Source organism: Phaethon aethereus (genome assembly GCF_964289735.1).
Source record: "Phaethon aethereus genome assembly, chromosome: 3".
Lineage (NCBI taxonomy): Eukaryota > Metazoa > Chordata > Aves > Phaethontiformes > Phaethontidae > Phaethon > Phaethon aethereus.
Window position 1 is genome coordinate 66,814,260 of NC_138576.1, and position 26,401 is coordinate 66,840,660.

Here is a 26,401-nt window from a genome sequence, read left to right on the forward strand (position 1 = left end):
AAGTCCAGCAGTGGCCACAAAAACACCAATAAGTGTTATATTAGCCACTGTTATACACACTAGCTCCGTGCTTTAGAGGAAATCTCCATCCAACAGCACCAATTGGTGGAAAATAAATTTTAATTTTATTTTCCCCTTAATTCAAATAGCTAATAGTAAACAATAGTCCAGTAACAGGAATGGGAAGAGATTCTTAGGCAGCAGGTGATTGCAATAGTCTCAGGGAAGTTCCTTCCTTGGGACTTTGGTGGAAGAAAAAGCATTCTTTGGAAGGTCATTTTTTTTCTAGTTCCATTTAAGGCAATTTTTTCAGAGGTGAAAACAAAATAACTTGCAGGTCCCTCTAATGGGTTGTTTAAAATCCTTCCTCTTCCTTTCTACACTTAAAACACTACATCTTTATTCATAAGCAAATGTTTGAATAAAATAAGGATGACTCAGTTGGGAGGGGAAGGAGCAAGTAAACCACCCAAACAGAATCGACATGAGAATATGTAAATAATACTTTAGGTAAAAGCTATTTGCTTATATATGCCAATGTTTTTACTAATTTATTGCCAGGGCTACTAGGAAATACTCTGGAAAAATAAGGTGGTTTTTTTCAGTCTCCTATAATTGCACCAAATTTACAGCAGACGTGCTCCTCTGTTATTTTGACAGTTGATTGTACTTGCATTTAATCTTTCAATTTAAGTATGGTGCTCTCTCTGGGGAGGAGTAATAATAGGTAGGCTTGATGTTTCCCAGGACTTCATCTTCCCAGTTGGGGAGGCAGCAGAAGAAGAAGGCACAGCCTATTACAACAACAGTGCTGGCCCAACCAAAGCCATAGGCCCAGCTGAACATATTATCTCCCGTCAGTGGAATTTCTTCTGTGAATTTCACTGGGTAGATGACCAAGCCTATGATCTGGAATGCAGCTAGAGAGAGAAAGAAAGAAAGAAAAGCAGGAGTAAATAATAATGAATGATACTACTTTTCCCACTAAAAATAAGGTACCTGGAGATAACTGTATATCCTTTTAAGATATGTAAGGATTAGCTTCAGTCCTGATCCGATTGAGATCTGCATTCTTACAGACGTACATGACTCCTGGCCAAGGCAGACCCCCACGCCAGCTGGCTGCAGCAGCTACAGCTGACACTGCCAAGTTGCTAAGGCACTCACCTGCATGCCACGACCAGCCCTGTCCTACAGCCAGGCACTGTGATCTCTACGAAGCCAGTTACCTCTTGCTTGTACCATAGCGCCATTGCTCCTCCTCCCATCGGGAATGTAGGAAGCACCTGGGGCTCTCAGCTCCTAAGTCTTAGCATGTGGCATTGCAGGGTCAAAGGTGCTGGTTGCGCCCGTACGCTGCTTTTGGGAAAGGGCTGATGAAGGCCTTTGGAGCTTCCCTAACCATTATCATCTCAGAGCATAAATCAACCTTCCCTTGTTCCCCATGAAAATGAGTCATGAACCAGACAAAGACAGCTTATTTCATCAGGGAGGCTCCATCTAGCATGTTTTTCTGCTGATGCCTGTTTTACACCTAAAATAACCTTGTCTTTGTGCCCAGCCTTACCAACAACAAAGAGCAAGCCTCCAATTCCTCGCACAAAGTTGAAGCGGAGTATCTCAATCGAGAACGCAATGACTGCAAGGGCAAAACAGATGACCAGGATCACAAAGCCAACGAGGTATGTGGCAGCAGCTGCTCTCCCCCATCCTTGAAGAGAAAACAAGAAAGATGTTACATACAGCAGTGCACTGAAGTGTGGGTCATTGCAGGTCTTTGGTTTACCTTAATCATTTTTTGTTGAAATCCTTTACTGTAAGAAGCCTGCCCGATGTCAAAGCAATACTGGGTGCCTCCAAAGCACACAGCTGCAGAGCAGAGAGGCACCAATCGTTGGTGGAGCAGCACAGAACTCCCTGCCTGCTAGCTTGTCCTGCTGAAAAGAAGGATGTAGTGCAGCATGGTAATGGAGATAAGACCTCCAAACTCTGTATCTGTAAGAGACCCACAGACATCTAAGCAGATAGGGCACACAACCGCTGGGAATGTGCTTTATCATTACCGTTCCTGTTTGACATGCAAGTTTACAAAACCACTTCCACGCACAGGGAAGTATAAGAGCAGACAAGAGGGTATCACCGCAGGAGATAACTGCTGGGAAATAATAGAGCTGTCAGCATACAGCTTCTTGCCTGTTTATTTATGGCAAGAATAATGCATGTGGAGCAAAATGAGCATGACCAAAAAGAAATCGATTTGGAATAGCTGAAGTGAGAGATGACAAAGAGAAACCTCTCCAAGGTAAACATCTATTGCAGCTGAAAAACTTAGAAACAGCTACAATGTAGCAGGTGGAGGAGAAACAGCAGAATTTGAGATAAAGTGGAAGAGTCCTCTTTGAATCATTACTTCGACATTTGGTGGGACGGAGTAGTGCAGATTCTTATGATCAAGCAGCTGCAGGCTGGAGAAGCTCAAGCACAAAGCAAGTGGCCTTATCCCAGCAGAGCAGCACCAGCACCCAGAACTCACCCACCACAGGCCAGGACGGGGCAACAAAGGTAAGAAAACCTCCCAGAAAAACAGCCGGCAATTCCCCTTTTGCAGTAACAAGAGCTTGTGAAAAGGTCCATGTTACGGCCAGACCCTGTCTTCTTTAGAAATCAAGCAGGAATTCAGGTGAGCCCAATGCAAACAACAACATGCAAAGGTGTTCCTGCCCTGGAGGCAGAATAGCTGCCCACATGGGCTAAACCATACTGGCTAGCGGCTAGCGTTTGCTTTCCAGTGAGCTGTCACCACAGCTCACTTCCCCACACCTGCATAACGTTGGTTTCTACTTTCACACGTTCAGACAGAGGTAGGGCCAGATCCCCAGCACCCTCTAACGTAGGAATAGAGTGGTGAGATCTATGTCAGAACATTTTTCAAAAAAAATCTCTCTTTCAGAGCTGTCTGTTCCAACACAGCTGAAGCGACTCTGGAGATGCCCTGCTTTCAACATAGCCTCCATTTTTTCTGTGCAAAAACTGAGAGGAAAGAGACAGTGAGACAGAGAACCTGTTCCTAAAGGGTTAAAATCCTCCACCTTAACTCACGTAGTCTACTAGTTGCATAAAATGAGGAAAAACTAGTAATTTGAGACAGAGAATGCAGTAAAACTATCTCAGACACCTCTACTACGCACATCAATTTATTCTCTGAAAGCAAAGCATTGTTTTACAGATATTTCATCAGCTCAGTCTGAACTAGTTTCTTTCCCCCCATTCCAATAGCAAAAGTGCAGAGCTATCTGTCAGGCAGATGTCAGCCCAAAACCCCGAGCCACCACTGCTGTCACCTGAAGACAGTCATGCTGGCATAGAAAGGGTAAGGAAAAGGGGTTTCTTTCCCCTCTCCCTTCTTGGAGCCACTCAAGACAGCAAAAACTTTTCAAATTAGTTCTCCTTCAGCAGTTGTGCATGTTTCATACCCTTTCCCTAAGGGAGTGCTGCGGGGTGAGGAGGGAGGGAGGACACCCGATGAGTGTCTGGAGATTAAGCTACGTCAGTGGTCTGATAAAATCTTTTCATACAAAATATTCTCTGACGTACTTAACACAGGTACTGGATATTGTCTCCACAATAGGATTTATTTAGGGATAACTAATACAGATATTTAACCATTACACACAGCCAGCCCAGGAAAAGTAGTTCAGACTAAATGACCTAGGAATGCTATTTATCGCTATTTGCCCTATTAAGAAAAAAGAGCACAACAAGAAGAAGGAACACTTAGTCATCAAAGCACATTCCCTTTCAGATGCATTACATATGCTGGCACAGTGTGGGAAGCCAAGTCTAGCATCTGCGTGATAACATTTAAGTTGCAAATTCAAACAGACCTGCAGGTTAGACACCTTGAGGTTTGATGCAACACAAACATGACTGGAGGAGATACGAGCCAGAAAGCCCCCAGTGCTCATTCTGCTATTTCCATATTGTCTGTGCTTACTTTACAAGCGTAACGAGCTTTTGGATGCAGGTCAGTCCCGGCTCCACTCACAGTGATTTATTTTCTCATCTCTGGCGATATGAAAACGACAACACATATAGCTGTAGGAGATGTCCCGCCAGGGAGATTAATATCAAGCCTAGCTTTGTCTCAGGTCTTCAGAAACAGGGCAGTAGTAGGTACCACCATTATGAAATTCAGTGGGTTTTGTGTTCATGTGTGACAGAGCTCGGTGCTGGTGATCCCATACCTTCCTCTCCTTCTCCTGAGGGATTATCTTCTCCAGCAGCAGTTATCAGTGGGTTGATACTGATAAGACTGAGTCATAAGTGCTGGCCACAGAGCTGGATGGGTCTACTGTGGGCAGGACTAGACAGTATCCATCAAACAGCCAGCCTGCCACGTGAGCACCGGTGGGAGTCACAGGAAGAGCAGTGAAAAGCTCTGGACTTGTATATATACATGGTTTAAGAGAAACCTCAAAAAATTAACTGGAAGTCTTTCAAGAAGTGACTTATTAATAAAAGAGATTGGGGTAGGAAACTGCACCCTTACTGAGCGTAGGATGCAGCCCTGGCACACTCCTTTCCCCCACAAACCATTGCTACCCCCACCAACAGGGAGAGCTTTCAGCAGAGGGGTTGCTGCAGGGGTCTGACTGAAACTGATATTTCTCTGTGAAGGAACCCCCTCATCCCCATACCTATCAAGTCAGGCTTTCCTGGCTCCTGTTCCTCACAGAGGCTCCTGAGAGCTGACTGAGCCCCTGCAGGCACCCAGCTCTCCATCTCTGCCTGCAAGATCCTCTGCCTACGGCTCCTGGCTGCCAGGAGGGGAGAGGTGCAGGTTTATACTCTCACTGCTGCCTTAAGAGCTGGAGAGACCTGCTCACACTCGGAGAAAGACAGATCAGTCCCAGTTTCTAGTTGGTTTGTGCTCAGAAAAACCTTGTAATCATGAAACATTTAGAATTTAAGTTTTTCATAAAAATAGAAAATTCTCAGGTCTCTTCATTTGGCAGAAAGAGTATTTCTTACTCAGAATAGGCATAAATATGGTGTGTGTTTATGAAATCCAACAATAATGCCACAGTAATTTGGGGCTGCATAAATAGGACAGCAGAAGAACAGTTGGAGGTATTAGCATTCTCCAGGTCAGCTTTGCCTCAAAGAAGAGTCAAGTTCTTTGCATTTAATCAGCAGACAAGTATTTATCAATTAGGTGATGTTGAAGGAACATTAAAAAAAAAACAAAAACCTGTTTGGGGGCTGAAGTTCTATAATTATTAAGGAGGATTAAGTTTCATTATATAGCTTGATTAATGATGACTATGGAAAGGAACTAAGCTGCAAATGTTATCGTGCAAATAACTAGCAGGGGTCAGGATTATTTAAAGTTAGTGATGAGCACAAGTAATATGATGAAATTAAAAAAAAAAAACAAACCACAGAGCCTTAGTGTTAGGTGTATTTCCTGATTCTATTCAGCCATGCCTCAGCCTCACCAAGGAGGATATGGAAGCTCTACAGGGTAGGATACTTAAATCTAGATTTCCCTTTAGAAATGAATAAAAGGACTTGGAAAATAGTCTAGCAGGAAGATGAACTGCTATAGCATTTGAAGTAACAAGCCCTTCTCATCTTTGTTCACTTATTTACAAAAGCAGAAGTTAGTTTGTTAGCTTGTGAATAACTAGAATCTTAGGGGTAGAAGTTTTTACCATGACATGCATAGATGGGTTTTCACACTGTAATTATAATACTTTTCTGTAGATAAATGACAATAGCAATTCTTGTTTGGCCTTGAGACCCCATTGCATAGAATGCCCCCAGATATCTGCTTTTGTTGATGAAACAAAAGACTAGTGAACCGCAAGCAAGAGAGCACTGTCAATAATACTTTCTTGCTCACATAATGTGCAAACTTCCATGGTAGTGTTACTGGTGAAGGGAAGGTGTGTGCATAGCCAGCACGAGCACAGGACAGCCCAGAATCGAAGGGTTGCCAGGCGGGCTGGTTGGGAATTAATATTGGGAATCACAGCTCTGTTCTGTTTTTAGGAGTGCAGGAAAAGCAATTGCTATACTACCAAACTATTAAATAAAAGCCTACTAGCATAAACTTGGCTCCAGCCACTTGGCTCTGCCAGGAGCTCAGGAGAGGCACAATCCTACAGATTTCTAGCTTTTAATGTCTCCAGGTTGCCAGCAGTGGAAGTGTGCCTGCCTGGGGCCAGCAAACCCCACTGGCAGGGTCGCCAGCTTCACCTGCTCACTGGGATCTTTTACTGGGGAGTTTCAGTAAATGTTTTCTGGGTACAGACAGGGACGCCAACTGCTACAACCTCTTCCATTAGCATTTTCCGAGTGCCTGCACTCGACTGACACTATAAACTACGTTAGTTTGTCTCGAATACATGCTGGCATCGTAAATCAGACAGAAGCATGCTTGAAAAGAGGCTTACTGTAAAGATAAGCATAGCTGTAACATTCCTCCTTTATTTACCCTGCCCCTCAGTGAAGTGGCCACATGCACTCAGCTTCACCAATAATCTCTGGTATCAAAGTCCATGCCTCTAGGGACACAGGTACAGTGGCACAGCCGCAGTGAAACATGATTCACAAAGGCTGGGCTCCTACTTCTGGGTTCCACCTTTTTTTTTTTTTTTAACTTAGTAAGGATCCACATGAATGCTTCCCTTTTTCTAGGTCAGCTGTTGTGTACTTAATGAGCACCAACTGGCTGTTAGGAATATAAGAAAGAGCTAACCTCCATGGGATCACCTTTACCACACACATACACGCCCATCTTTTACAGTGATAATTCAAAGCAAAGTTGCTGGGAGCAGCCGTTCAGAACCAGGACACAGCCACCCACAAATATTGCTCCTTAAACTTAACAGCCTCATCACTATAAAGACAACCACTCTCTCCAAGTAACCACGTTACAAAGAAGCCTTGCCATATCTGACGCTTACTGGTATGTTTTAAACACACAGTCAACAGTTTAATCCTGCAATGGTCCAGACTAAGTCACCTTGAGTCATATTATAGTGCAGTACAGCAGCTCTGCATTGCAACATTTTGATAATACACAGACGCTGCCAGCCAGGTACTTCTCAGACGCAAACCAGTATAGAGCTCTAAACAAAATCCTTCCCTGCTTCCCTACCAAATGACATCCCACTCTTTTTCCCTTTCCACTCTTCCCTCTTTTGTGGCATTTGCAAATGTGCATTAAGCAGCTATGCAGTTTAGGAGACATTCCTATTTGCAAATCTTTGTTTGTCTGTTCCTGCCCCTTTTTTCCCCATTTAAAATAAGTGACTTGCCTGCTTTTTCTCTTCCTCTTCTCAGCACACATGCCGCAGCTCAATTAAGAAACTGTATAATGGAGCTTTCTATTAGTGGGGATCCACTCTGAAGTTTTCATTTCATCAGGAGAGGCACAGGATGGTTAGTGCATAGTAGTTATTGTATGCAAAACACAAGTTATGCATCTCAATTAATTAACTTTTCTTTTCCTGCAGCAGTGCTGTAAATGCCTGCTAGGCATTTTTTCCTTTGTAAATGCCCTCACCTATTTTGAGACTAATTGGATTAGCATAGAAAAAAGGAAACAAAATAAATCAAACCTGAACTCAAATGTTACATCCTGTCTCTAGATGTAAATAGTATTTGAGTAGACAGTAGCATTGATGTCATGAAAATTAGAGAAGACGCAAAGTCAATCCTTGGTCTAAATAAGTCAAGAATTTAAATAAATTTTGGTTTAAATAAGCCGAGGCTTAAATAAGTGAAGCCAAGGATACTATTCCTCTTTGACAGCTTGTTAACTACAAAAAAACAGCAGAAAGTTGGCCTTTTGCCGCACAACGCTCAGGACGGACACAAAGCACACACCCATCGGTACTCAGGGATGTGAGAAGCAGCGTCATTACAGGAGAAAGCAAATTTCAGTAGCTCTACTGTATTAGCTCTTCTTCCCTGTGCAATGCAAATTTCAGAAACTCTACTGCACTAGCTTTTCTCCTCTGTCTAATGGGGGAGAAGGGCATTTTTGTCACAGTCAGATTTCTTCCACCTACAGTAAGACCTGCAGTCATCACCTAGCTGAGAAATGAAGCTACTGCTCTTGCAATATATTCAAGATATGTTGCTTATGCATGAGTGTTACAATGGAAAGCTTCTGGCAGTCAGTCCGCTGTGCTTGGGCGGCAGTGGATCTGCACGGGGCAGCAGTCCCGGCTCTCCCGGCTGAAAAACGCCCTTCCAGCTTCCCAGTCCCCAAAGTATCCTCGTCCAGGATCTTAAGGCGGGTCTGCTTATTTGTCCAGAAGTATTTTGTTTGAAGCAAAAGCAGATGTAATCAGCCTCACATGTTCTAGGAAAAAAAAAACAAAGTCCCCCGAAAACCCAGAAACTGGGAGTGTGCAGTAAGAATACAATGCTGGCAATGCCAGATATAAAAGCAGCTCAACAAGTTAAAACAGAGACACAATTATCCCCTGATTTAGGCCCCAGTGCAATAGAGAGGTATATTCAGGAAACCATCTGCAAACCCATCAGGCCATTTTAAGTTCAGGAGGCACCTGAATATCTGAGTTTGCTTGGCCAGGCAGGGTTAAATTAAGGTGCTCTCTCCTTCTGGAGGGCTGGGGGAAGGCAGGCAGCTTTGCTATCATCCAGGTGTGGCTCTGCGTAGGACACCCTGCATGAAGGATTCCATGCCCACCACCCGAGCAGTGAGGCCGGCGCGGGGAGCAGGAGCTGGCCAGGGCTTGGCCAGGTTGCCGGGACCACAGCCTGCGGGTTGCTGTCAGGAAGCGAACTGGAGAGCCAAGGGGACTGGTGGCCAGTTGGCTCTCTTTCTTTGGTTGTAAAATAACTTTAAAAAAAAACCCCAAACTCTAAACACCCTGGTTTCTCAGTGTTGTCCTGATAGAAAAAACTGCTGTGAAGCAGTCCAGACCTGTATTTCTTTGCTGGTTTCAGCCCTGAAAGAGCGTTAGTACCGGTTCTGCAAGGGAAACCCCATCCCGGAAAGCAGCTGCTCCACAACAGAGGCGAGGAGACCCTTCATGGCGCTGCCCCCCACGGCTGCCCAACCGCTGCCCCCGGGTGCGGCTGGGGGCCAGGGTCCCACGGAGGGGAGGGCAGGGGGCTCCCCGCTTACCGTAGTCCATGAGGGATTCGCAGCTCCAGTTGAGGTCCTCCTGGCCCCGCGTGCAGCTCTCCCACAGCGACGCTTGCTGCACGTAGGGCTCGGACTCCGACTCCAGCCATCCCCGGCCCGCCAAGGCTATGATGCCCATGATGATGGCCAGGCCCAGCAGCAGGGGCAGGAGCCACCTGCACCTCCAGCAGGCCAGGCCGCAGACCACCATCCTGCCCGGCCGGCGGGGGCACCCAAGTGAGCCCGAGTGTCGTGGGTGGGGTGTGGCGTGGACGCTCCGCCGGGACGGGAGACTGCGTGTGTGTCGGTCCGAGCGGGTTTTTAAGGCGCCGAGGGAGGAGGGAGTCCCACCCACATTCCTCTGACTAAGCCTGGCTGCGTCCGCGACTGGCGGGGCCGGCGGAGAGGAGAGGCGGGAGCGCAGGGCTGGGCCCCGCTCCGCGCTCTGGCCCGGCTGCCCCCCTGTCCCGCGAACCCTCGTCCCTTCATGCGTCCTCCCCGGACTCGGCCTTGCGTTTTACCCCTTGCTGGCTGCCCCCCTCCCGCCCCTGGAGCCGCTTCGCCACCGCAAAATGTAACCGCAGCGAGAACTTCAGGTTCTTCCCAAGCGCTGAAGCTCATCTTCCTCCTCTCTGTCCACTAGACAGACAGACAGACAGAGCAGCACTACCCAGCACAGCCAATGCTAGTGACGCTAGCTGCTTCAGGTACCAAAGGCTTGTCGGAAGTAGCTTTGCAGTTGAAACGGTCAACTTCTCGCCCAGTTTTTAGACAATTCTAATGCAAATGAGAAGAAGAAAGAAAGGTATTATTTGAGGATGGGAGTGTGACCTTATTAACAAGCAAGCCATCACTCGTCTGGCATCAAGCTCAGCATTAAACAAGTGTATGCTTCCTAATGGCCGTCTAATGAGTGCTTGATTGCAATGGTGCTGTGGCTTCCAAACCAGGCTGTGCCGGGCACAGTCCAGGAGTAGAACTCAGGACCCATATGCCCTGATCTTTCCCCACCCCGTGTCCAGAAATGCACCCCCAAGGTGACAAAAATGAAGGCTGCCCCATCACATGGCATGAATGAATACCCAAAATATCGGTCAGGGAGAAACGCTTCTCCACAACAAGATCTACACACATCCCATCACATCATCCCATTGCCCAGCACGAATGCAAACTCTCATCATATGAGCAGACACATGCCTATCACAGGACTAGGGGTGCATGCATTTTGGGCATGTAATTCACATGAATTTGGTCGAGTTTTGGAGCAGCTTCAAGGCCTCAGCAAAGAGGTCAGTAGGAAGACAAATCTTTGAGGTCTGAAGGGCTGAAAAAGAATTCATGGGGGGGATTACATGGGTTTCATGGAGGATGGGGGCATATGAGTTCTTACTGGACTGCATCAAATGGGATTTTGTCACAGCCAAGTCAAACATGATCAAACTGTGCTCAATGTCAACTCCTCAAAAGATGCTCGGGGAGGTATCTTGTGAGGAGGGATGGTCAGCCTCATTTGAGTACCGATTGCTGGCAAATGCCGGGGAATGGATTGTGGTGCTACAATCAGAATGGTAAGTTGATGTCACCATAGGCAAGTTGCAAAAATCTCAGGCAGGTTACCTCAAACCAATGTAGAGTTTCACCAGCCCTCTCAATATCCTCCTCAAAGTTCCCTACAGAAAAATCTAGAAAGATGCTATAAGTATCTTGAACATATGTACTTCTATGTACTTGTTAATACAATGTGAGTGAAAAATGGGATTGTGAGAAGTATTAATTCTGTTAATAATAATTAAAGTATATAATATCTGTTAAAAAGTAGCTTTAAAAGATTATTTGCATTTTTGTTGCATAGCATGTGGCTTTTCAAAGACTGCAAATGAAAAGCTATAGCTAGGAATTATTGTAACATTTCTTGAAAACTGAAAAAAAGGGTAGTTTTAAGTTGATGCTTTTAAGAATTTCCATTTTTGAATACTGTTGAGGGACTACTTGCCATTTAACTGTCTCAAGGGCTTTTGCCGGCAAGTGCATATTGACTGGCAAAATAATGAATGAAGAGCTGGGTTTAAGACCTAATCTAGCTTTAAATCACCTATCCGGAAAAACTAATGGCCTGCATGTTCCTGCCCAGTAAGTTGTATTGTGACAAGGTATCAATTTACTGTTTAATTATACACACACAAACACACACATGTTTTACACACAAATACTTTTTATTCATAACTCCTCTTCTACTCTTTACTTCCTGCCACTGTTTCCTTACAATATCAGTTCAAATCATATCTATGTTTGTATTATTCCTGAAGCCTTGATTACCACAACTTTGTCCTTCTCAAATACAACAAATCATAAATACCACACTACAACCAAAATAATCTTCCTCCTTCACGCCTGATGGTCATTCCTACCGTTCAGATTTCATTCCAAATTCATAATAAATTAGAGCTGTAAATAAATTTTGCCTGAACTACTTGCAAGCATAATTCATCAGCACACAATTTTTGCATAGAGGTGAACTAAGGGCAGAATTTGGCACCATGGTCACCTCCTTTTGTCTCTGTAGCAGAACTTCATTTGTGCAGTGCCGAGAGGTGATTGTCCAGCAGTATCACTGTCAGCACCCACATTACCTCAGAAGGAGATGCAGAAGGTTGTTTTCTTCAGCACAAAAAGTGAGAGCTGTTGGGAGAGAAGGGAGGTTAAATTTAATCCATTTTGTGAGAAATAGAGTAGGAAGGCACTGTTCAGGAAAGTGCTTGCTTCATTACAAAGGTCAAAAGCTATAGAGTTCCCCCAGTTCAGACAAGAGGGTAGAGCTGGCTGCCATTTTTAGTCATTGCAATCCCTCCAAGACCACTTCTGGCATTAGTGGCTCTCGTGGCCTACCCTACTGCTCTCAGTGACCCCATGAAGAGAGAAATGTTGTCTTCCCCTTTCCTTTTAAACATCTGGCTTTTAAACAACTGGGAAATCATGCTGATGTTAAACGATAATATACCAAAGATTTCATTCTGCGTGACCAAGGGCCTACAACACAGTCAATGAAGTTATCTGCCTTCAGTCCCAATGTTGCTTGGATTTAGTAGTGTGGACATCTAGCAAACTAATAAACCAGTGCCTCCTGCAGCAAAATAGGCAGCTCCAGCAGCATATGTAGTTTTTCTCACCTCTAGGCTGTGTAGCTCCCATCTTCACAGAGACCAGATGGTAGGAGTCAGCTCTGTGGGGCTGCAACGATACACGCGTGAAAAACATGTAGTGCTATGATCATGAGGAAGAGATGCCCTAATACGTAACAAAGTAAACTGGAGGTTTGCTTTACCAAATAACCAAAAACGCCTGAATCATTCTGAGCATTCTGGATCAAGCTGCTCTATCAAAAGTACATTATCTTCAGCTATGAACACAGCTATGTGTTCTGCAGTTGTTATGAAAATCTAGAGCCTTTTCCCAAATTTTTCTTTTACCATGGAAAAAAGTAATCATAAGCTTCTTTCACCACCACTACCTTTACCTTAATTTCTTTATTATGTAAGTAATCAGACCATTTCATAATCTTTGGGGCTCTATGGCAGTATTTTTTCTCTGCAACGTAACAAGGGATATGTCCCTTGAGTAGAGGGTGATTTACGTGGAGTAAATAATTTATCACTGCTGGCAATCATTCACCCAACTATCAGAGAAAACCAAGCGGCACTGAGTGAAGGTCAGGGATCAGCCCCAGCCCAGACAGGCACAGCTGGGCTCTCACGGGGACGGCTTTGAGATGGGCCAGTGGGAATCTGCAGGCTGGTTCCCAAGAGCGCATTTTGGTGGGGGACATGGTGGGCAGCATAGTGCCAAGGGCACCCCTCCACCCTGCAGCCAGCAGCCATCGGGCAGGGTGGGGGTCCCCTTAGGGCTGGGGTTCCTTTCCTTTTTCCATTTGATCTGAATATATTTTTCTAGCCTCAATTTATCTTTTCTAGCCTTATTTACCTCTCAGCTAAAACCATTAAGAAACAAGCAATGTCCACAAACTGAATACCTATTGTAAATCCAATTATTTCATAATTCATGGGTGTTGTCCTTCAGCAGCGTCTTATGCTCACTTTCCTCCATGTCCAAGTGCCCTAATTCTACTTAATCTCTCTTCAGGCATCACAGCCATATTACCTAATTAGCATCACCAAAACAAGGTAGTCATTCAACCCATAAAACAGGATGGGGATGGGAGGCACTTGGAATAACCCGCAACAACCGCTCCAGCAGTATTTCCCAATCAAACTTCAATTTCCTCAAGTGTGCCGAAAAGCTGCCATTATCTGAGTTTAAAACAAAGAAATTTTTCTGACCAGCTCTTGTCAGTAGCCCTTGGTTGAACTCAGCTTACATTAGAGACTCATATGGGGCTGGCACAGCTGAAATAAGCTGGCTCTGTGCAATTGATGTGCTGTTGAGCCTTCTTCAAACGCCTTGTGAAAATACTAGGACATCAGCATGGCCCGCAGAGGGGTGACTAACCCTTTCTCATTCCAGCAAGAGACACCTTATGTGACTCCATCAGCCTGAGATGACCTAAAATCTTAGAAATAAAAGGATGGTAAGGAGCCCTTCTCCTTCTGTGGACACTGTGCCTATGATTGCCACATAGGTAGTCATCAAGGTGCATATCAGCTCACTAACTCAGCAACTCCAGTCTCCTACACTTGGGTTGTGCAGAGGCCTCTGTATTGTCCCAGAGTTGCACTGGATGAAAACCCGTCTCTATTGAAGGAAATGGCACAATTGCTGGTGGCTGGGGTTTTACCCCACAGCTCCCAGAGACCTCAGGCTCACTTAGATCATGCCCACACAATATCCAGGGTCTTCAGACAATTAAGGTCTACAGACCTGTTGCTGCAACTTTTCCTCTTTTACCTTATTCTCTTTGTGTTTTCAAAATGTAAAGAAAGGAAAGCATCAAATAAAGAACTGTGTCATCCTTGACCTCTGTATTAATTTTGGTTTTGTCCATAAGTCCCTTTCCAAGGCTGCAAACTGACAATCTTTGTACATGATGTTAAAGAGTGGTACCAAAGTGCTAGCAGTTGCCTAGCTAACCCTGAAACTATTCCTGCAGGAATGGGAGCTTGGTGCAGCATGTGAACATTATCTCCTAGACTCACTAATATTTCTTTTTGAACCACCCCTCCAAGAAAACCCAAGGTATAGTGTATACTTATGCAGGAGGGTCTGGAGGTTTTCACTGTTTTTTTGGCCTTGATTTCTTTTAAACATCAACTTGTATTTACTCAGAAGTACGAGGAAGACTTACTAATTCTTGCAGAGCTGCGTGCTTATATTTATTCCAAATTGTGTATTCACATGGAGTAAGTTGAGAGAAGGTGTGTTTTTGAAAATATCCTATTTGTGCATTTCAGATACAAAGCTGGAAGTGCAATTGTTGTAACTCTAACCTGCAGGAATGCTGTTAGCTTTTCATACCATTCTGAGCATGGGCATCAGATTTGAAACTCTTCTTGAGAGCTGAGATTTCTCCTAGGATGACAACATTTTTAAGAGAGCATGGGATGCGTAACATAGAATCACAGAATCATTAAGGTTGGGAAAGACCTTTAGGATCATCAAGTCCAACCACCAACCCAACACCACCATGCCCAATAAACCATGTCCTGAAGTGCCACGTCTACACGTTTTTTGAACACCTCCAGTGATGGTTACTCCACCACCTCCATGGGCAGCGTGTTCCAATGTTTGACCACTCTCTCCATAAAGAAATTTTTCCGAATATCCAATCTAAACCTCCCCTGGCGCAATTTGAGGCCATTTCCTCTTGTCCTATTGCTAGTTACTTGGGAGAAGAGACCAACACGCACCTCACTACAACCTCCTTTCAGGTAGTTGTAGAGAGCGATGAGGTCTCCCCTCAGCCTCCTCTTCTCCAGACTGAACAACCCCAGTTCCCTCAGCTACACCTCATAAGACTTGTGCTCCAGACCCCTCACCAGCTTCGTTGCCCTTCTCTGGACATGCTCCAGCACCTCAACTTCCTTCTTGTAGTGAGGGGCCCAAAACTGAACACAGGATTCAAGGTGCGGCCTCACCAGTGCCGAGTACAGGGGCACGATCACTTCCCTACTCCTGCTGGCCACACTATTCCTGATACAGGCCAGGACGCTGTTGGCCTTCTTGGCTACCTGGGCACACTGCCGGCTCATGTTCAGCCGGCTGTTGACCAGCACCCCCAAGTCCTTTTCCGCCGGGCAGCTCTCCAGCCACAATACATACTCCGTACCGGCTGCTTACGCAGCGAGTAGCCTGGAGGTTTGGGGGTCGACGCTGCAGGTGTCCGGGCGCGGGGGCGCGGGGGGCGCGGGGGCGCGCCGCGGGGGCGGGCCGCGGCCAGCGGCAAGGCCTTACCAGCAGGGGGCAGGAAACACCGCTAAACCGGGGGACGTGACCCGCGAGGGCAGCGGGGGCCCCCCCGCCAAAATCGCCTCCCCGCGAAGGGGCTTGTCGCGCCCCGGGACCCTCGGCCTGGCACGGCGGAGCCTCCCGAGCAGCTCGGGAAGCTCGGCGGGGCCCTTTCGTGGGCAGAGAGTCAGCTCTCCCGGGTTCTGCTCCCGCAGCGGCCGGCGCTTCAGCGCTTGGCTCCCCGAAACGGCAGGCCAGGATCCCAAAGTGGAATCCCTCTCACTCAGCTGTTTTAGACTGAGGGCTGAGGTGAAGAGAAATGTCTGGTTTCCTCCCCACTGATGATGGAGGGTCACCCAGTCTATGGGGTCAGCCCCCACCCAGAGACCCGCACCACAGACGTGCGTAAGGTAGAGACGCACGGGTTTATGCCTTCCAGTGGGAGTTTGGCACTTCCTTCCATCTGTGGGTACGAGTTCTTTTAGGGAGCTGGAAGCTGCTGTCCTGCTGTCCCTTCTTAGCACTGAGATTTTTTTAAATTATTTTTTTTTACTCAGTATTTTTGAGGAAAGAGTAAAATCTAGGAGTTTTTCATTCAAATATCCTGAGGAAAAACTGGCTTGACAGATATACAGAAGCTTTCCTGTCCACCAATATTTGCCTCAGTTCGTGCTTCCCATCTCAGTTCCTCCTTCCCCTCTGTAAAGCTATGCACATCTCAAACCTGCCCACACAGCGCTGCAGAAGACCATCACCTTATTTGTCCTTTCCAGCCTCAGCACAGGTAGCTCTTGTAAAACAATGTCTTGGTTCCCAGCAACGGCATCAGGAGCTTTTGGGATAAATTTAATCTCCACCTGCACATCCAGAAGCAGGCAGGGTACATTCCATTGCACAGCTCCACATTAAAGACCCCGTTTAGCTTTTATAAATGACTCAATAGCTCATTCCGCCGAGGCCTGATTTCTAAGAGATAGTCTGGTCTCGAATGAGGGATCATAACACCAAATTAGCAGCGTATGTGGACGTGACACTGGACTCATGCAGCGTGCATGAACGTCAATGGTTTGAGTCATTATTTTCAGGGGCAAATCGGGGGTGCTGATTCTTACACAATCTCTCCCAAGCCTTGTTACAGCAGGAGCTGCTTCCATGTTCCTCCCCAGCAATGACCCACTTTGCTCTATTATTATGAAAAGCAATAGTTATAAATAGTTTTAATGCTGAGTCTTCTCTCCCACAGTGCTGGACAGATAGGAGAAATTTCCATCCTTCTTCAAATCAGCTTGATCACACTTACGGGGTTAGCTTCCCCTTGCAGAAACAGTACTGTGCCTCTCATTTTAAAAGCATGTTTTCTTGAGCACCTTGCTGTGATAGACAGAGCTGCGTGCAGGAAGATGAAAGAGGACTTTGCAGTGTCCGTAAATGCATTAAAAAATGGGAGAAAAAGTCATTTTAAAACTACACACACAGGCAGAGTTAACACAGCCATGCATGACCAAGAGTAAGTGTTGAGAGGAGTAGGAAGAGGCTGGGAGATGGAGGAGGTAGAACAGGGAAACACTGTGCTTGGGGGGAGAAGTTTCCATTTTGGCAAGGGTGCTGCAGGGAAGTGTTGCTTCAGCTCATGAAGTGTGACAGTACCTATCCATTTCCCTCAAGTGTTGGTGAGCTTATTCTGTATATACTTTTGTGCTTTAAAGTAGTAATCACTGAGATGGAAGCATCAGATTCGTGTAGAAGAGTGGAGATGAGGGATTTAGTTTAAACACTATCACTGAAGATATGTGCTTACACAGAAAGACAGGAATGATAGGCAGGGGAAAAATATCCTCATCTTTTTGCTGCCCTCTTTCTAGTTTACACATCATACAGTAGATAGCAATTAAATTGAAATATAACCTGTGGTACAGTGTGATCAGTTAGAAAAGTGAGATCACGAGAGACTTCAATTGATCACACAATAACAGATGGGGTAATAAAACCTGGGACAATAAGGAATATTTGCGGAACAAATGAAAGATCAACTTCCCTTCTGTTGCAGAAGCAAGAAAATAGGCAAGTGTTAAAGAACAATCTAAAAGGCAAATTGATGAGGGAAAGAACATATGGCAAAGATGGAAACTGTTAAATACACACAGAGGAAAATGTATGTTTTTAAGCTGTCTTTACAGCACGCCTGCTTCTAGCCTTTGCGTGCTTTTATTTGCTACCATTTCTGACGAAGTAATTCCTTGGATCTCTGTAGTACAAAGCATGAAGGGACTAGGTACAAAATATAGGATCAGCAAAAGTTTAAAGAAAAGCACTATAGGCAGAGGAAAGAGGAGGCTTTATCACAGGTGATCTGAACAAAAATGCTACCAAGATTTTTGTTCCCACACATATTAAAGGAGATTATGCCATGTTTGGAAAGTGAATGCAGTTAGAAATGGGATAGGAACCAGCTCTGTCCAGGCATTGATGTTATATTTTTCGGTGCAGTATCTAAACAGCAACATCCAGTGTACCCCATACTCCATTCTGCTGGGAAAAGAAGAAACACAATAAATATGGGAAGCATCAATAAACTACTCAAATACTGGCATTTCTTGCAACTACTCAGAGTCTGTTGGCACAGTCTGCTGTAGGGCTGGAGGAGCCCGATGGGTGATATGCAGTGCCCGTGCAGAGATTCAGCCTACAAGGGCAGCTCCAGGCAGAGACAGAGCTTGCCCGCTCTCTGTGGGACATGCAGGACCTCATATGCCTGGCACCTCAGCAGCCTCAAATGGTCTTCAGCTTCCAGGTGAGGCAGATGTGAGGAGGAGAGGTACCCAGATCAGTGCTCGCTGCCAGCGCCAGTGTGGATGCGGCCAGTGGTCCTCATCCAGCAGGGACTGCTCCAGGGCCCTTCTGTGAGAAGTTCATGGCAGACTCAGCACCGAGCAGCCTCGCCCCTAATGTGGGCAGGAAGGCTGCCTTTAAACACGTGCTTGAACCGCAGATTTCAGTGAGAACACCAGGCCCTCTGGTTCTCTCACTCTATGCCCAGCTCCTAGGTAGGAAGGTCCCACAGACTTCACTGGGACTGTCCTATATTTAAAAGAAAGATCTGCCAGCTATCTGCCAGTTGCAGGGGTGACAGAGGGTGACAGGGCTGTGGCTCACACATGGGCACTGTCCACTCGTGTAGTGGGATAAGCAGCAGAGATGTATAAACCCGCCCTGGGCCCTATAGCTGGATCTAGCCTTGTGCAATTCTTTGCAAGATCAAAAGTACAGTTGAACAGAATTGAGGTCAAACCCCTGGATTTAGAAGTAACACCTTTTTTTCTATATTTCTATGTTTGTTCTAAACAAGTAGCTATTTTCCTTTATGCTGCATTTTCTCTTTCTGTCGGTAGTATGAAAAAGACAAATATAAGAAAATGAAATTAGGAAGTCGCCACCTATCCCTACCTACAGCCCCATTTGAATACATCATAGTGAATCTTGTAATTCATAGTAATATGAGACCGACAACATGGAGACAACAGCAACACTGATGCTTATCACCCAGGCTACGCTGCAGAGCAGTGTGAGCTGTATTCTCTCAGCAGAGCTTTTTCTGGCTTATGACTCATGCAGAGCCCTGCTTTGTGCTCCTCTCCCACCTACTTTGATAAACAAGAGAGTTACAGGTAAACAAATAAATAACCAGCTATTATTATCAACCAGAAGTCAATATAGAAATTCAATAAACCACATGCAGGTACATCTGGATCCAGAATCCAACATCACACTTGTGCAATGACCTGTGCTTTGCCCTTTCCCACCCTGAAGCCTCAGCTGAAGATCTCCTGTTTCAGGCCTTCTTCTCATTTACTGTCATTTACCTATAGCAGCAAAAAAGGGAGGTTTCTGAGGACTCTACAGCCAGGGAAGAGTAGGTGGAGAGGTTGGGAGGAAGAGATGAAAAGGCTAGAGGATGCAAGCAGTAGGGTGATGCAGAAGCAAGTCTAGGTGGTGGGTGAGAGCTTACTGACAGCATCTGTCACCCTGTTTAAGATCTTTCCAATGGTGTTGGTAGGGTTTGGGGTTGTAAAGGTTTAATTTTCTCTTTTTTAAGGATGCGTATGTCTATGTGTCTCAGCACAGTTAAGGGTAACCAGATGGAAGTTACAAGAGTGAGCCAGTGTTTATCTGAGGTTGGTGGAGAGTCCTCTTCACCCTGCCCACAGTAGCAAAGTTGAGCCTGCAGAGATTTCACAAGCTGAACTTGTGGGCCCAGCAATCTTGTACCACCTGGTTAACTTTGGCAGTGACTTAACCTGGGAGGCATCCGCACATCTGGATGGAAGAGGGTATGAGCCTGGTTTGCCTGTGCTGCGTTTCTTCTTTTTGCCAACTTAATGAAAGGGCAAAATCTTGACATAATCTTGACTACCTGAAAATAGGGACTGCCTTTATAAGGCCGACCAAAGAAAAGGACCTCAGTGTCTGTTTCAGATAGCTAGGCACAACCAGAATTTAAACAGTAATAATACCACGAGTGTTCATGTATGACACATTAGGACACAATCAGGATGCACAGCCAAGCGACTTAATCTTCTATGAAGATACTTTTATTGGGAGCCCATTAAAAAGCTGCTATAAATTCATTCTTTTGGCTGAACGGGCATAAGCACTTCAAAACATAGCAACAGCTTTCCAGTTCCTCGAGTGTTAGGCTTTTGGGCTCATCTTTTTGAAACACTTAGTGGTTTCCTCTCCTCCAGTCATTTTAAGTTATTTTCTTTGGCGGTGGGGGGAGGAGATTATTTTTTTGTGTGCTCATACTGCAGCCGTGAAGCTGTTCCCTCAGGCTGGTTTTATTTTGTGGACATCTGAAACATTTGGGATCAGATTACATACTGGCAAATAGGACAATGGCATTGCCATAATGAGCTGGAGGCTAATTTATAGGCTTTGCAGATGCGAATGCATTAGCATGCAGATCATGAGCAGCCCCTGCCTATAAATAAAAGAATGTACCTTGCCAAGAGATGGCTGTCCCAAAAATATAATGAGTATTATAAATTACAGGCAGGTGTCAGACTTCAGCTTGCTTTGTGTTCTTGTTTGTGCTTCTCTAAGGGAGCATTTAAAGATAAAATGTATAATACAATGCATGGCACAGGCAGTTATAATCTTTGCTGCCCAGTGCTATTATTACCTTTTGCCAACAGCCACTCCTTCATTTGTTAGAAAAAGAGCTATTCAGACTTGTCAGCAACTTTGAATAATATGCTGCTGCATGGAAGTACTCTGAAAAGGAAGGATGAACTGTGCTTGATGCGCTGAACTGTGGCTCAGGAGAAATTTTCTGTTCACAGCTCTGCCTCAGACATAGCTCACTTTGTGCATGGCCTTGGGTAAATCATTTAAGCAGTCCATGTCATCCTTTCTTTAGCTAAGAAATCAGCAAAATTAAAGCTCGTTTTACCTGTGTTTTCTGTTTAGATAGCGTTTTGGGGTAAAGCCTGTTTTTACTGTCTATCTGTAGAGGGTTGTATATGTTGGCACACGCTGGGCACTCCTGGCAGCAGAAATAACAGCAGAAACAGCTTCTGAAGCTACAACTTCAGAATATATTTAGGAATTAACTCAAACCCTATGGGAGCAAAAGTCTAAGTTTTTTTTTTCTTTTGGAACTTGATGAGAAGAACTTAATGAGACTGCACTTACTGATGTGAATGGCTCTATCAAGCTATGAACACATACAGTGCTGATGGCTCTATGACTTTGCCAGCTTCCTTGACACTCCCTTCTTCCCCCAAACACCTTTTAATGACAGAAGAGCGGAAGTAGCAAAACTGAGGAATTCCTATGAGTTTCATCAAAACACATTGCCTTTTTGAAGAGAGAATCCCAAACAACCACCTTCCTCCCCTAAGGGAGAAGCTCTACAGTGAGCTCACAGAGAACCACAGAACCATTAATTTTTGCTGTTCATAGAGCTACTGGCTCCTTCCTAAAGTCATATTTTTTTGAGGCTCATTCCAGTAGAAGAAAAATCCTTCTGAAAGTGGAATAGGCCTGCTAGAGAGAAGGCTCACTGACAGCTTTGCTTATTTTGTGGACATGTTACATCAAGCTAAGCCTTTGCCATCTGCTCTGCCCCCGATTGTAAATGGAAAACAACTCCAACCAAACAAAAAGAACAAATCACAAGAGCATCAAGGAGATAAAAGTGATTTAACTGCCTGTATAGGCTCCGCCAGCAATGCAGCTTGCACTGAAGATGTTCTTTCTCATGATTCAGACACAAATTACAAGGAAAACAGTTCACACACGATGCAGTAAATTTCCTGCTGAGCTGGAGTTTTCTTGAAGTAAATCTGACTCCACAAGAGGGTTCAACTGTACTTACATAAAATTATGTGAACTTTATGTAAAGACTGTCCTTACATATTTTTTGTACTGTTTGCAGCTCAGGCAGTAAGTCACAAAGGGGTGTAAATTATTTAAATTTAAATTTAATGCCCATAGTGGAGGAATGCGTGAGGCAATAAATGGCTTTTGTAGGTAACTGAACACCATAGTAAGGCTGTGAGATATCTGAGAAGCACAGAAGGCATTCACTGAAAATATGTCCCAGTGCCATGTTCAACAAGGAAAAAGTTAAACAAACAGAAATGTGAAGATTGTGGTTTTCTGGCCATGTGAGAATTTGGGAAATCTGTGCAGCTAGTTTGCTAGAGAACAACCTTCAGAAAGCATTGAGGGAAATAGATTAATGGGGCAAATAATTAGGAAAGGGGAAAAATGATGAGATTCAGCACACACAGGTGTCAGTAAAGATGCATCATCCGTGAGAAGCTTACATTTTGCACTCAGTGATAAATCCTCGTATTGACGTGCAGCTTGTTGTATGGTATTCTTGCTGCGTTGTTAAGCACAAAGACAAAAGACCTGAACCATCCATACAACATATCATAAATCACTGTAATGCCCATTTAAGGGTTTTCCCTTAAGAAATGAAATTATAATCTAATGTGTTGTATTCATCTGTGGAATGCAAATTCCTGTAGAACTGGATTCATTGTGAACATAACAGGGAAAGATCATTCACGAAAAGATTAACAAGCGGTATATCTATTCTTTGAATTTCTCTTTTAAGTTAATTAAGTTAATAAAATTTAATTAGCATTCAGACATTTGATTTTCTGTTTGGATTATTAAACTAGAGACTCTAAATTGTGGTGTGTATATATATGCTTCAGCATAAAAAACTACAGGCCTACCTCTTCTGCTGGTGTAACTCCACTGGGCCATCTTCTGTGACTTTGAAGGACCTCTGTCAGTTCACAGTCTTCCAAATACCTACAGTGGCTAACCTCTGTTTACAGCAACAGTCTTTGTGAATGAAGGCAGAGACCACAGGAATTGCTGCTGCCCTCCACAGAGGGTAGAGTGCATGCACATACACTGAAGCATCTGGCAACTGCATGAAATATGTGAGGTATGTTAACTTGTGTTGTTGGGAGGACTGTGGTAGCTACAGGACTTGCTCCTACTTCTGAAGGGAAATCCTATAGCAATGATTGACCCTTGCTGCAGGAAGGTGTGTCTTTGTTCAGTGGTCAGTAATAGTAAACTAGTTTACAACATTTTGCACAAGGCTAACCAGAAACAAATGGAACTTCAGAGCTTAATTTAAAAAAGAGACAATTATTTATATTTCATATACGTTGTATTTATATATCTTTAGGCAACACAACTGACTCCTCTTGTCCTGTTATCTACATCGCTATTTGTTGGTGAGTCAATGATGCTCTGTTCTTCTGCACCATAAAGAGCAGCTTACCCTTGACATGAGCAGCTTTTGAACTAACTTGTTCCCAGATGAAGAATTTATTTAAGTTAGACCCTTGGTATTTAAGGAGATGATGTTTTCATTTTCCACACAGATCAGAAAAGGCACAGTAAATTAAATGATCAGTATTCTCATTACTAATGACATATGACTGCATGAAATAAATATTGCATCTGTAATATATATGTAATTTACAAAGTTGGCTGGCATTATAGCTGAGACTACCTTAAGGTTACCTGGCAACTGCCACAGTACAATCTCATTTTCACTCATTTTGCCAAATACTAACTGGGGCTGAAATCTTCCATCTGGCTCAGAGCAGGGGTCATTGCTTTGCATTTTGATCAGATTAGTTTCTCTATTTCCAGACAAAAGAGAGAAAATAATGTTTTGCCAATGTTAATACAATCTGATAACCTTTCTTTGAGAAGATGTACTGTCCTTATGTGCTGTCATGAAGAATTAAATCAAAATGTATGAGTGTCTTATGTATCAGGGTTATGCTTTTTGCTGCATTGTTGAAAACTTGTCCAAATCTGTCCAAATTTCAGAAAATCAGTCTACACATGTTCTGTAAGGTCACTAGTTTTTATCAGCTAAAATCTCTGAAGAGTGTTTTTATAATTATATGCTAATACTCTATACTGCAAGGCACTCAAACCAAGCTTTCCTGTATTTGTAGACCCACACACCTGTAGGCAGTCATTAGCGTGGGACGCAGGAGCTGAGAGCAAGCAGACTTGCTTGTCTTGTATCATAATGGTGTCCCTGTAACTTAGCAGTGCCCAACCTAGACATAAACTGGTTACTCATGTCCTAAACAGAGTACTGCAGTAACACATTGCTCATTCCAAGTTACTCTAAGTTAATTCAGACTAGAACTGTCCTACATACAGGAATATGTCATCTAACTCTAAAGATCTACGAAGGGATAGATTTCATTTTTTTTAAAAAGAAAATAGCCATAGACAGAAGGGCTGACTGAGGTTAGGCGTTGGCAACGGGCAAGGCAGGCTGATGCTCGTACAAGGCTAGCTGGCCTGGCAAGAAGTACGGGACAGGAAGGCAATGAGAATAGCTGAAAGCACCTGCAGAAAGAGGGGAGATGTGGTGACAGACAGAGGAGCTAGGGCAGAACTGGCAGCGTGCACAAGGAGCCTGGGACTGTGAGGAGGCATGAAGCTGGATGAGCATCTAGACTTTACCACAATGCACAGGCTGCACCTTCATGTTCTTCTAATAGTTGTGCTTTTGTATGTACATTCCAACTAAACATGAGAATGTATGAGACAGAATAGCAGAGACAGATGAAAAAGAAATGACAACAGAGTCATCACCTCTTGTAAACTAGCTGTCAGGAAATCATAGCAATATTAATTTAGAAAATCTTTAATTTAAGCTAAATGTCAAATGTTATTGTATATGTCTGAACATTCATTGGTGTTTAAATTTTACACAGAACTTCTGTGTTAAGTTCTAATGTCTTTTCGTAAAATATGCCATATACACAAAATTATTCAGAGAAATTAAGTACCTCAAAAGGTAAAAAGATACCCTATCCTCCAATAAAAGAACAACCCTCTTCAGTCCAGTGGTCTGGCTTCTTATTATTCCTATTTCCCTATTCCTTACAGGCCCAGAAAACAACAAAAAAAAAAAGCAAACCATTGCAGCTACAGTGCAGCAACCTAAGCTCTTAAAAATCAAAGGAGAGAGAGCACATTGAAAAGTAAAGGGCTACAGTAGAAAAGCCCCTCTCTTTTCATATCAGTGAGACCTGAAATCAGACAGTTCTGCTGGTTGCAATTGTGGCAATAAAACGCGAGGGAAAACAGTTGCATAGGTCCAATCATGTACCGCTGAAATCAGTGAGGCTTACAGTAATACTGAAAGCAAGGCTTCTGCTGGGTATGTTTAAGATCAAGCCAACGAAATACATTCACACTGTATCCCTATAAATAGCCATTGTTCTTTAAAGAACCATCATTCTAATAATCTCCCAAACATTTTCATCTTTTTTTCTTTCTGCTTACCCTACAGTATACTGCAGATAGCAAGGAATACAGTTTGACTACTAGAAACCAGATGAACCTCTAGCGTTGGTTATTAGATACCCTTTTCCCCAAGTTTTTTCATTTATAGACTGAGTATATTTGATCCGGAAGCTACTGAAAGCCAAACGCAGAACTCCGTAATGACATTCTTTGAAATCCCTTTTCAAAATACGTGTTGGGAAACACTGTGTCTTTCTGCTAGATTTTCCATTTAATGTAAGAGCAATTTCCAAAAGCCTTAAAAAAAGATTTGGATAACAGTGCCCTCCCTGAAGCCTGCAAGGCTATTGCTGTAGTAAGGGCTTTTGTGTGGTTCAATATCCACTTAGCATTGGATTTTCAGATCATGACTTACAGGCAATTACTGTCTACTCTTAGCAAGTTGGAAGCTGAATGCTGTATTTCCTCTGATTATACCTCCAGAAAGCATATGCCAATAACATTCTGAGCATTGATTTCACATTGATTAATACTGGTAATGAAATACAAAAGGGCATCACTCAATGTGCAAGTTCATTGGTTAGTTTATAGCAACCTGCTCTCTTGAAGAACATTCCAAGAAAGCCTCCAAGCATGTGACTATACCACAGGTCTACTTACAGGTCAACTTTACTGTTAATTTGCAATTTAAGTGTCAAATTCAGGAACTCGGTCCTGTGCCCAGTCAGACGGCAGAGAGAGATGTGTAAGTAATTTATAGTCTCCTAATTCATGTTGGAAGTATTGAACATGCTCTGCCTTTGAGATGATGAGAAGTAGTGTCTGCAGGAACAAGATCATATGGCGAGTAACAGATCCTTATACCCTTTGGAAGAGCTTTTGAAATCTGGGTCTTACTGTCCTTGAAATAAGCTCTCACTTATTATTGTGGAGAAAAAAGCATACTAAACAAGAACAAAACTGTGTTCTGGAGCTAACTTGCTCCCTTAATTCAGAACATTTTATCTTCTGAATTTTCTA

General features: G+C 44.0%; 1 protein-coding gene across 1 annotated transcript; it reads right to left on the minus strand.

Moving 5' to 3' along the window:
* Positions 1-684: 684 nt before the first annotated feature.
* LOC309403654 (p53 apoptosis effector related to PMP-22-like) lies at positions 685-9,469 on the minus strand (the record flags this gene model as incomplete). The annotated part of the gene is made up of 3 exons (XM_081997884.1): positions 9,170-9,469; positions 1,568-1,711; positions 685-920 (listed from the first exon to the last, which is right to left on the minus strand). The coding sequence occupies exons 1-3, from the start codon at positions 9,378-9,380 to the stop codon at positions 685-687; spliced, it is 591 nt and encodes a 196-aa protein (XP_081854010.1). The 5' UTR covers positions 9,381-9,469.
* Between the last annotated feature and the right edge of the window lie 16,932 nt (positions 9,470-26,401).